The 12,267-nt window shown below is 46.5% G+C and overlaps 1 protein-coding gene across 1 annotated transcript; it reads left to right on the top strand.

The window, feature by feature from the left end:
• Nucleotides 1-1,272: 1,272 nt before the first annotated feature.
• On the top strand, nucleotides 1,273-7,539 carry LOC122640311 (aquaporin PIP1-2-like). Its single transcript, XM_043833469.1, has 2 exons — nucleotides 1,273-1,558; nucleotides 7,460-7,539. The coding sequence occupies exons 1-2, from the start codon at nucleotides 1,273-1,275 to the stop codon at nucleotides 7,537-7,539; spliced, it is 366 nt and encodes a 121-aa protein (XP_043689404.1).
• Nucleotides 7,540-12,267: the final 4,728 nt, after the last annotated feature.

Raw genomic sequence — 12,267 nt, forward strand, 5'->3', positions numbered from 1 at the left:
ATAAAGCGTGGAAGTACCACTCTTCTACCCCCCTCCCATAGAATAAAAAATACCATCTATATTGCCCCCGCACTCCATGCATTCTCATTAGCCCACTTGTTGATGCAGCGACTAGAGGCCAGGAAAGTGATCTCTTGCCCTTTTTTTATTCAGTTTTTATGCATGGTTGTCTATGTACTCAATAGTGACTTTCAACCGTTGGATTGAGGTTGGAGGTTTGGGGTTTGGGGGGGGGGAAGAAATGTAATAACACATCCCCCTCTTCCCGAGTCGCTATCCCTGAAGTTCGCTTACCGGTACGGTTGTGCAGTTCCTCTCATAGGGGGCTGAAATGACCATTCTACCCCTTGACCGAACACACTGCCCGGGTGGGATCCACCCCCCCTTTTATTAGAGGCACTAGGGGACCGTACCGGGCAGGGGAACCGCAGGTGATAAAAATTCCCTCTTCCTCCGTCCATCAGTTGAAAATATGGGACTTGATCTCAGCCCATGGGCAACAGGTGGCAGGTGCGTGGATTGAACAGCGCTTTTACCGCCTTTTACCCTCGCCCAATGCCCCCGCTTGAGCAGGGGTAAGGCGATCAAAGCGCCGCTCCATCCTGTGCGCCGCACAAGTGTCGCGACGCTCGGATTGACAGGATCTTTTTCCGAAAATATGACCATATACATACAATGTTGTACATAAAATCCTTTGTGTTAACAACTCGCATTAGTCAGGTCGATACTCTTTTCCAATACGTAAATAGGTACCAACATCATGGTATGAAGTATCGGTATCATATGAAGCGATCCATATACCGATTCCGATACCATGTCAAACCCGAATCGATTGAACTTTGCAGACTAGGAGTAAAACAATTTAAAAAAGGGTTTTTTACAATTACCACCCCAAAAACTTTGATATCTACTATTACCCCCCTAAAAACTTTCAAACAACTACTACCCTCCCCTGTTGCATACTAATAACTAACTGGCCCCCACCGTTACATTCCCGTAACTGAGAGGGTTAGTTGTGAGAGTGTGCCGTTGTCACGAATTTTCTAGGACCAAAATGCCCTTTTGGGGTGGTAATTGTAAAATACCCCCCACCCCATCACCGTCCCTTCTCCTCCTCCTCCTTCTTCTCCTTCTTCTTCTTCCTCCTCTGCAACCCCAAACCTTGTTTTCTCCACTTGAGGTCCTAAACTCCTACAGTCTATTGCTTCAATGCCTTTTGTTGATGTGTTCAGAGCTCCAGAGGAAGAGAAGATCTAGAGCAAGAGATAAGAAATGGAGGGCAAGGAAGAAAATGTTAAGCTTGGAGCTAACAAGTTCTCTGAGAGGCAGCCCATAGGGACTGCTGCACAAACTGATAAGGACTACAAGGAGCCACCCCCAGCTCCTCTGTTTGAGGCTGGAGAGCTGCAATCATGGTCCTTCTGGAGAGCAGGAATTGCAGAGTTCATGGCTACTTTCCTCTTCCTTTACATCACTATTTTGACTGTCATGGGTGTTAAAAGAGCTCCCAACATGTGTGCCTCTGTGGGTATTCAAGGGATCGCTTGGGCCTTTGGGGGTATGATCTTTGCCCTTGTCTACTACTGTTATACCCGTACCCCGGGATATAATTAAATATCATTTCTTTCTCGTGACGTGTAGATACCGCCATGTATCTTGGTGACCTGTTCTCCATGATGGTCAAACCTAGCTACAAAATCGTTGACCACAAAGACGGGTTTGCTCTGTGGAGGAAAGATTCCTCAACCGCCCCGGGAAAGTTCGTGACGGCGACTTGCCGACTACCCTCCAAGTACCAGCCCGGAAGCGAGGAGTTCAGAGAGAGCATCCCCGGACCGTCACCCGCTTGGATAATTCGCTCGGTGATGAGCTTAGCATTGCCGTGGCGAGGTTTCGGGTCATGGGTAATAAACCATGACAGGGAAAAGTAAGTTCTAGCCTCAAGACTTATTAATTATTCTTCCCTTGGTAACCTCAGTGCGGGTCCGGGCTTGAACCGCTCGAGCTATTTCATGAGAGAAGGGAATAATTTAAGTTCGGGTCCCACGCACCTTTAGGAAGTACATTGGGGACTTATACCCATCTCATATGAACCCATCTAAGAATGGGCTTTTCCCTAATTAAAGTTGTGGGCAGGCCCATTTAACCTATTGACCCAATGATGGGTTATTCCATCCACTTACCCACATAGGACTAATGGGTTGACCCATTAAGCCTCATGACCCATTTGACTAGAGGTACCCAAATACCCATTTATTATAAATGATCCCTTGAGGGAGAGAGAGAACATTACTTCTCCTTCATCATTCTCATCTACCCTAAATCGTGGAGGAGAGAAAGAGGAGAGAAAGAGGAGAAGGGAGGTGGAGAGGCTTGAGGAAGGTGGAGACCCCATCTCTTGGGCCATAAATCGTGGAGCTCTCTCATCTTGGGGTAGGTAAGCTATTGAAGCTTCTTCCTTCTTCTATTTTGGATTTTAAAAGGGGTTGGGTAATGGGAGAGATTGACCTAGATCTCTCTTGGAACCTAGGGAGTCGATGGAGCATTAAAGCCCAACCTATGGTGGAGTTATTTCACTCCATTATGAGCTCTAATGTAAGGGTTCTCATTGCCATTTGAGAGATTTAAGGTTGGACCCTAATGAGCTTAGGATGGAGTTTCCTAGAAGTTCTTGTGCTTTAAAACCACTTGAAAATGGGGTCCTTGGAGGGAATCCTTCGGATTTTGGACCCGAAGGTGTGAGGGTTTACATGTGGTTTCGCACTGCAAGAAACCACCCCGAAATTACCTTCCCGAGAAGGCCCCGTGAAGCTCGGATTTACACTCGGTTTCGCTTTTCGAAACCACATCCGCATCCGACCTTGACTAAAATTGTCCCGAGCCCCCGTGAAGCTCGGATTTACACTGGTTTCGTTTTCGAAACCACATCCGCATCCGACCTTGACTAAAGCTATCCCGAACCCCGGTTTCCTAGGATTTACATGTGGTTGCGAATTTGGGCATGAAACCACTCCCGCAACCACTTTGTTTCAAACCTTATACTTAAGTGATTATGGGAGACCTTTTGGGGATCCTTTCCCTTCGCTCGTTTAACCTTATTTCACTCTTTGTTTAGGTTAATATATTCATCTTGTGGTTTATTGCTTGATCGAGGCGACAACTGATAATCTTGGTGCTTGGCGTATACGTAGTGAGTGGGTTTGGTTGTTTGGGCCTGTTATTATTATTGCATTATATATTATGTAATCATTATAATTAATAAGCATGTTTGTGCATATTGCATACTCTTATATACAATTGTTATAATGTTGATCGGTAATGTTGTACCTTGATGGGTCTCGGTGCCGGTGGGTACCGGTTCGGAACCCCGAACACTATATACATTTATGAAGAAATTATGTTGAATGTCATGTTGAATCAGATGCAGCGTAGCGTGGCGGGTAACCGGGCACTAAACCAGATGAAAAGTTGATGCACCGGATTACCTCTCGGGACGATAGGACTTGCATGTAGTATATTGTGGCTAGGATTTCACACCCTTATGCTACGACCCTTACCAACAGGGTTTAGGTGTTGGGTAATCGCACACCGGATTCTCGTGGAGGTGGGAGAGGCCACTCATGGTAGTATTGGTTATCGGGGTCCGCCACCGAGTGGTCTTGGAGGCTTCGATCGGCGTAGGTCCCACGTGACAATTGAGGTTTCATTGTGGCGATAAGTTAAGTGACCCACAGTTGTCTCCCGAGTTGTCACATGGCATATGCCATTGACTTAGTTGTTTGTTAGGTGGAAAAATGAACTTAACATGTGCATGCATCATTGGACTATGTGAATTGCGTGTTTGTGCATCCCCATCCCCTCACCGGCTCAGTGGAGCTAACCCCTCGTGCGCACACTTTTTAGATTATGATGCGTGACGGATATCTCGCGGGACTTGGAGTGCAGCCCTGGGTACGATGAGATTGGTGAGGAGGAACCGGAGGCCGTGTTTGAGGAACATGGCGACGGTGTCCTTGCGATGATTGTGCCTACGGGCCGTGAGGATATTCGGGACTCGATCCCTTTGATTTACTTTTGAGGCTAAGGCCTATGTTGAAATACTTATCGTTATACCATTTTGATAGTTATTAGATGGTCATTGGAAATGTAACTAATTACTGTATTTATCATCTAGCCTTTGAACCTCTTGTAACTATTCGATTTATACGCTTCGCAATACTATCGATCCTTGGAATGTAATATTCTTCTTTTCGCATTCTAATATTATATTGTGTTAATATTGGTTATGACTGTGCGCTGGGACACCGTGTTCGTGATCCGGGTTGTTTAGTAGGATGACACGCGTCGCCCTAGTCACCCTTTATATGATATTATATTCCTTGTCCGGAATAGGGGCGTGACAATGCGTGGTATCGAGCGAGATGCTCGCACCACCCACGCCTAGCTGGATTTGTGATTTACTCTCCACAATAGGTTGCTAAGTTAAAAGCTTCCAACACCGCATAATTGGAATGTGTGTGAATGCTAGGGAGAAGACTAGTTTAGGGTGAAAGCCAAGACAATAGCAAATGATAGGCACAACAAGGGAAGGAAAGACATGTGTATATATTTATAGATATATTCCTTCATTTCATTGTGAATACATTTTCCATAAGCCAAATGAGTGATTACAAAAATTCAGCTGAATCAGAAACTTCAAATTCTTACAACCAAGAAAAAGAAAAAAATTTACTACATGGTAAGACAAATAGCTAGGAGTCCATAGAGAGCATGGTGGGAATGGACAGGAGGTCTACTGCTCCATCTCATCATCACTACCGGGCTCATCCTCTGTGCCCTCATCATGGAGGTAGGAGTGCAAGTCCTCCATCTCGCCGCCAAGCTCTCCATGCATCTCGCCTCGATGCATCGAGCCTAGTGTTCACTCCTTCAAACCCCCGAGCCATGCCGGTGCTCATTTGGCCCAAAGCCTGCAAGAATCCTATCGATGTCCGACCCACTAGGAGCAAAGGCCGGATGAAGAGGCCGCATGCACAAGCCGGCCGAGGAGGAGGCTCATGTACCGAGGCTCAGCCCGTGGCCCCTCTCCGGGACCAATGGCTCCCCATCACTATATGCATCCATCGCACTGCATCCTCGCCACCGCATTACGATCTAGAGGTGGATCTTGGTTAAGTCTTGATCCTCCTCACTCAAGTCAACTCCAAAATGCTGGAAAATAGTGGTGAGCAACCTCCCATAGGGTAAATCTAAGTTCTTCCGGGATTTCGCCCGCATGATCCATGGTCCGCATGATAATGTAGGGAAGCAGATGGGAATGCCTTTGTAGAGGTGATAGGCCACATAGCCTACGAAGATGGAAGGCATGGTGCGGTGACCTGCTATAGGCACGATGTTGTGCCGCACAATCCGGCTCAATATCCCGGGAGAATTAGCAAAAGAAGTCTTAGGCACTTTCTTCACGAATGCCCCACGTGTAAGCTCCCCGTATAATTCCCCGTATGCCTCTCTCCCGAGAAAGGAGTAGGGATTCTTCCATGGTGCGCAGAGGTCTTCTCCCCAAATAGCTACATTGAGGATGCCCGCCAACCGTGCCCTCGTGAAGGAAATGGTGACTCCTTGACATAAGAGATGATCCGGTAATCTCGCGTGCCTAGGTTCTCGGTGTGCGGTTGGCGTAGAAGTGACGAATGAGCTTGGGATAGAATGGCTCGAAGGTTGAGGAGGTTGGACCACCCGAGCTTCAAATCTCGGCCCTACTTTGTAGGCCTTGAGGTCTTCCAAGACTACATCTCTTCCCTCCAAGATACTCTTAAAGCGAAAGTGGTCTTGGTACATCTCTTGTTTCTCTAGGTCTTGGAACCATAGTGCATCCAAGGCAAGTTGGGCAGCTTGTTCGGCCCGTGCACGCCTTTGTTCTAGGAGCCATTTACTTCCCTAACTTGCAACCAAGGAAGGCCAAGGATATAGAAACATATTAAGTCAATGCTTGGATATTAAGGCCTAAGCAGATATACAATGAAAAGAGACAAGGAATTAGAACCTAGACCTTGATTCCTACGATGATTAACCAAATTACAAAGCAGAAATGTACTAGGAAAATTTTGTTGTGAATGGTCTAAGGAGTTAGGGAAAAGGGGAATGCATGGCCAACATGTAGATGCAATCATAGAGGATAAATGTACATGGCCACATTATGCTGGAGAGCATTATATTATGCAAGCAAGTAGTTCAAACAAAAATTGGACTGAATTGATAAGAAATATACTAAGAAAACCAAAGAGGAAATTTTCAGAATTTGGTTGGAAGTTGAATGGCATAGTAAACAATATACATACATGGCCATATTATACCTAGAACATGAAGTTTATACCAAATACCTAGTTCAAGCAATATATGGAGCTAACTTGTGGTAAATCATGCTTAGAACTTCAAAGAAAGGAAAATTCAGATATGGTACATGGATTTTAACTCATAGGGACAATTATTCATAGCCATGTTATGCTTGGGATTAAGCCCTCTTATGAAATGATAAATGCAAGCAAACAAGGGGTGCATTCGATCATGAGGCATGCTTGAAACTCTAAAAGAAAAAAAAATAAAAAATTCAGATGTGGTTCTTGGAGTTCAAATTGCAAGAAGTAAATAGGTAATGGCTTGAGACAACCCCAAATTACATACACCAAGCCTACCTACCAAAACCGAACTTGATTTGGGCAAAAAAAAAAAAAGGGAAATAGAATTTTCGGTTAGGGTTTTGGGATTTCTCCAAAATCCAACCCAAACCCATGGTGATGGTGCAAAATTGGGGTAAATGCCTCAACTAGGTTGCATATGATGGGAACGAAGGAGGGATGGACAAAAATCCATCTATATAGCTAGGAGAAAACGAAAAAACTCAAACCTAGTAAACCCGAAATGGGTTTTGGGGTTTCTCCATAAGAGAAGTCGAAGGGAGAAAGAGATAGATCGATAGAGAGGGAAGAGGTCATACCGAACTCGATCGGATTCTCGTGGAGGTGGGTTGGAGTGCCAAAAATCCACCTAGAAGGGAAATGGAGCAAGAATGAGTGCGGTTTTGGGTTCTCCAGAGCGTAGGGTGTGTTTAGAAATAGGAATTTGGGTTTTGAAAAAGAGTTTCGAGTTAGAAATTCTATTTTTGGGCCATGCGGTTTTACACTCGGTGCAAAACTTTGAAACCGACCGTGAATCCGCGGTTTCTGAGACCAAACTTTGGTCTCCGTGAATCTCGGATTTACACTCGGATGCAGCCTAGTGAAACCGCACGTAAATCCGACCCGGCCAGAATGGGTTTTTAACCCTGTTTTGCTTAACCGACTTGTTTCTAATGCTTAGTACCCTCATTATTGCTTCCCTTACCCCTCGTAGCCTTTGTGTTTACCTTTGTAAATCAATTTTTGGTTGGTTTGCTTAATATTGCTATTGTGCCTATAATCAGGTGTTGATCAGAACCTGTGTGAACCATGGTTAATACACGGTCAAATGCCAACCGCTCTCGCTATAGGAAGAAGCCGGTGAGGCTTCAAATACGGTTCTACCGGTAGCACCGCCGATTAGTAATAATGCGGATGTCGCCGTTGTTGAGCAATAGGTTGCAATCCATGGAACAAGAGCATAGGGAGGCGCAACAAGAGCAGCGCCAATTTATGCAAAACATGATCGCTATGTTCCAAGACTTTGTTAGGGAAAGGCAGCCAAGTGCCTCCTCCTATGCAAGTCAATCCTCCCCACCGCCCGTGGGTTCTCGCTGTACCTAGTGTTCCTCCCGGCTCAAGCTACTGCCGGAATTCCTTTGACACAAGAGGCGCCACACCTACTCTACCTCCCACTTGTGGCTCCTCCACCAAGCGGTGGCTCGGCTAGGTGGATGCTTTGCTAGGTTATCGGAAAGATTTGAAACATCGTCCTCCAACCTTCTACAAGATGGCCCATGATTCCTTTTTCCCGCAACATTTATAAGGGATCTTGAGAGATCTTTGAAGTGATAGATGCAATGACACGGACAAGATCCGTGTGCTACCTACCACCGGGTGATTCCGATGCGTGGTGGCTCTCCTCTAAAGACCATTTTTGGGCAACTCACCCGAGAGGCAACTTGGGCTCAATTCAAGGAAGTCTTCTTCAAAATTTCTTCCCTCTAACTTCCGTGATAGGAAGGAGTCCGAGTTTATGAGCTTCTTTCAAGGATCCAAATCGGTCCTTGAGTACCGCAAGCTTTTGAGGAGCTTTTTCGCCCATACACATGAAGGCCAAGAATGTGAAGGCTAGGAAGTTTGAGAAGGGGCTTAGACCTAGCATTAGTACTTCGTGGTGCTACACAAGTACCCTACTTATGCCGAGACACCCAGGCCGCTAAGGTGATTGAGGACCAGCAGAGAGAGAAATACGGCCATTCAGCCGGTAAAGGCCCATGACCTCTCATAAACCTAGGGGATCCACAAAATTCCAAAAGAGAGGATCCTACACTCTGCTTTTCGGTCCGATCCGGAGGTCGATGAGTGCAACCGCCAGCCTACATCAACTCCTCACTATGGTTTCCGGACTCTTATATGTTACAATTGCAAGGAGTCCGGGCATATGGTTCGAGACTATCCTCATCCTCGGATGATAGGACCTCCAGTGCAGCTACACAAAAGGCACCCAAGCCAAGGCGATTGTGCGTTCTCTTCTTCCCTGCCCGGCCCATAGATCTCAAGGTCGGGTGTATTCGTGACAAATGAAGAGGCCGGCCGATCCGGTGTTATTACGGTAATGCACTCTACTCTTAAGATGTGCATATTAATAGCTTTTGTTTCTATGATTGGTTGTCCTGTTGCTTGTCAAAGTGTCGTTCTTGTTTGCTCTCACCGCTTTATGCTTTATTTGATTCGGGGCATCACACTTTTGTGTCCCCTAGTTTTGCTAAGGAGATGTCCATTGAACCAAAGCTAATGGCCCGAAATTGATAGTCGACACCAACGGGTAGCAAGGTTGAACTTGACTCGGTTTATGATCCTTGCCCGGTATGTGTGGGTGGTCACGGACTCAAGCAAGCTTAGATACTGCTGGATATGAAAGACTTTGATGTGATTTTGGGAATGGATTGGCTATCAACTCACAAAGCCAGCCTAATGCATTCAGAGAGGAAGGTTCTCTTCAAACCGGGAAGGTGAAGAGTTTGTGTTTATGGGTACTAGGCGGGAGAGACCCAAGAAGGTTATCATCTCCGCCCTCCAAGTACGAGGTTGTTGGCGGAGGGATGTCAGGTGTTATCTAGCATCCGTGATAGACACCTGAAGCCAAAGGCAGCCTGGAAGAGTTGCACGTGGTGAAAGACTTTCCGGATGTCTTTCCCGAGGATCTAACGCGGTTGCCACCAGATCGCGAGACGAGTTCATGATAGATCGATTCCTGGTGCAGCCCAAGATCCAAGGCACCTTACAGGATGGCCCCAATCGAGCTAAAGGAGCTACAAGAGCGCTTGAATGACTCGTTGAAGAAGGGTTTCATTAGACCCAGTGTATCTCCTTGGGGAGCACTCCGTGTTGTTTGTGAAAAGAAGGACGGTAGTATGCGTGTGCATTGACTACCGTGGAGCTCAACAAATTGACAATCAAGAACCAAGATCCTTTGCCTAGGATCGATGACCTATTCGATCAACTACGGTGCTAAGGTGTTCTCAAAAATTGATCTCCGCCGTGGTACCATCGATTGAAGATCGAAATAGTGATATCGCAAGAAGAAGCATTAGATCTCGCTATGATCATTATGAGTTCTTGGTCATGTCCTTCGGCTGACCAATGCCCCGGCCGCCTTTATGGAGTTGATGAACCGGGTGTTCCACGATGTTCTAGACAAGTATGTCATTGTCTTCATTGATGACATCTTGGTCTATTCCAAGAGCGAAGAGGAGCACGCGACCATCTTCGCCTAGTATTGCAACGCCTAAGGGAGAAGCGCTTGTACGCCAAATTCGGAAGTGTGAGTTTTGGCTACACAGTGGCATTTCGGGACACCTTGTTTTCGGTAAGGGTATAGAGGTTGACCCTGGCAAGGTGAAGTCGTGAGTTGGGCGATACCCAAGAATGTGGCGGGCATTCGTAGTTTCCCGGGACTAGTCGGCTATTACAGAGATTTATTGAGAACTTCTCAAGGCTCTCCGCTCCTATGACACGACCGACCGAAAGGGAGTGAAGTTCGAGTGGTCCGATAGTTGTGAAAAGAGCTTCCAAGAGCTTAAGCAGAGGTGGTTTCGCTCCAAGACTTACCATTCCTAATGGTACTCGGAGGGATGGTAGTCTACGATGATGCATCTAAAATGGGCTTGGGTTGTGTTCTAATGCAAGATGGGAAGGTAGTGGCCTATGCTTCTCGGCAATTGAAGGACTATGAGAAGAATTACCCGACCCATGATTTGGAGCTTGCACTGGTTTTCGCTCGAAGATCCGGAGACATTATTTATATGGTGAGAAGAGCGAATATACAAGTGATCACAAGAGCCTCAAATACTTCTTTACACGTAAGGAGCTCAATATGAGGCAGCGACGGTGGTTGGAGTTGTTAAAAGATTATGATTGTACCATCCATTACCACCGGCAAGGCAAATGTAGTAGCGGATGCGCTGAGCCAAAATCTCGACCTTGTCACCGCATCACTGCAAGCGCCAGTGAGAAACTCATTGAGGAAGCTAGAAGGATGGACCGGAATTTTGGTTGATGGTGTTACCTTATCTCTATCACTTTATCAAGTACAATCCACTTGGTAGGGCGAATTCAATCAGCCCAGGCTTCGATGAGGAGATTCAAAAGGTTATTGAGGCTATCAAGGGGACACGCAGCTGGGGCTGGATTTTACTTTAACAGAGTGGTGTTCTCATGTTCGGACAACGGCTATGTGTTCCTAGTAACCCTCGGTTGAGGAAGGAAGTGTTAGGCCGAGGCCCATGACTCTCCCTATTCTATTCATCCAGGTAGTACGAAGATGTATAGGGATCGAAGGAATATTACCGGTGGAGTGGAATGAAGAGGGATGTGGCTGAGTATGTGGCAAAATGTCTTACTTGTCGGCGGTGAAGGCGGACGGCGGCGACCTCATGGCCTCTTCACTCATTGCCTGTTCCAGTGGAAGTGGGAGCATGTTACCATGGATTTTGTCACGGGTTGCCCGCACGTCGATACCATATGGGTTGTTGTGACAGATTGACAAAGACGGCTCACTTTATCCCCATGAAGATTACCTATTCGATGGACAAGCGGCTCGCTTGTACATTGATAATGTAGTTCGCTCTACACGGAGTTCTATCAAGCATCATCTCGATCGGGATCCCGGATTTACATCTAAGTTCTAGGGGGTTTTCAGGAAGGCAATGGGTACACACTGTTGAGTTTTAGTACAGCCTTCCACCCTCAAACCGACGGACATCGGAGAGGACTATTCAGACATTGGAAGATATGCTCCGAGCTTGTGCCATTGATATGCAGGCAGGTGGACGAGCATCTCTCACTTATTGAGTTTGCTTACAATAACGATTACGAGGCTACTATAGGCATGGCACCGTTTGAGGCTTAGTATGGGAAGAAGTGTCGGACACCGTTATATTGGGACGAAGTAGGTGAACGGCGTATTCTTGGACCCGAGTTGGTCGGGCAACATGCGAGAAGGTGGACTTGATTTGTGAACGGATCAAGGCGGCTCACCCGAGCGAAAGGTTATGCGGACTTGAGGCGGAAAGACCTTGAGTTCCCTATCGGCGATAAAGTGTTCCTTAAGGTATCACCCTCCAAAGGGGTGATGCGTTCAAAGAAGGGCAAGCCGAGTCCGAGATTTATAGGGCCTTTTGAGATCCTTGCACGGATTGGACCGGTGGCATATCGGTTAGCACTCCCTCCATCTTTAGAAGGTGTGCACAACGCCTTCCACGTGTCCATGTTGAGGAAGTATGTCCATGATCCAAGCCATGTATTGACGCATGAACCACCGAACTTGCGGCCGACATGTCCTATAAAGAGCGCTGAAAAGATTTTGGACAGAAGGTTGTTCATCTTCGTAATCGCCCATTCATTATGTGAAGATAAAATGGTGCAACCATCCGAAGAGGAAGCTTCTTGGGAGGCAGAGGTAGAGATGCGGGCGAAATACCCTTTTCTTGCCTATCTACAAGGTACGTCAAATTTCGAGGACGAAATTTCTTATAAGGTGGGGGTGTTATATCCCGGGATATAATTAAATATCATTTCTTCTCGTGACGTGTAGATACCGCCGCCATGT

Source organism: Telopea speciosissima, chromosome 9, assembly GCF_018873765.1.
Source record: "Telopea speciosissima isolate NSW1024214 ecotype Mountain lineage chromosome 9, Tspe_v1, whole genome shotgun sequence".
NCBI classification, from domain to species: Eukaryota; Viridiplantae; Streptophyta; class Magnoliopsida; order Proteales; family Proteaceae; genus Telopea; species Telopea speciosissima.

Bases quoted from the DNA above. Each gene is read 5' to 3' on its own strand.
- LOC122640311 (XM_043833469.1), top strand. From the start codon at position 1,273: ATGGAGGGCAAGGAAGAAAATGTTAAGCTTGGAGCTAACAAGTTCTCT. The intron at 1,559-7,459 runs GTATGATCTTTG...GCCTATAATCAG, and splicing joins GATCGCTTGGGCCTTTGGGG to GTGTTGATCAGAACCTGTGT.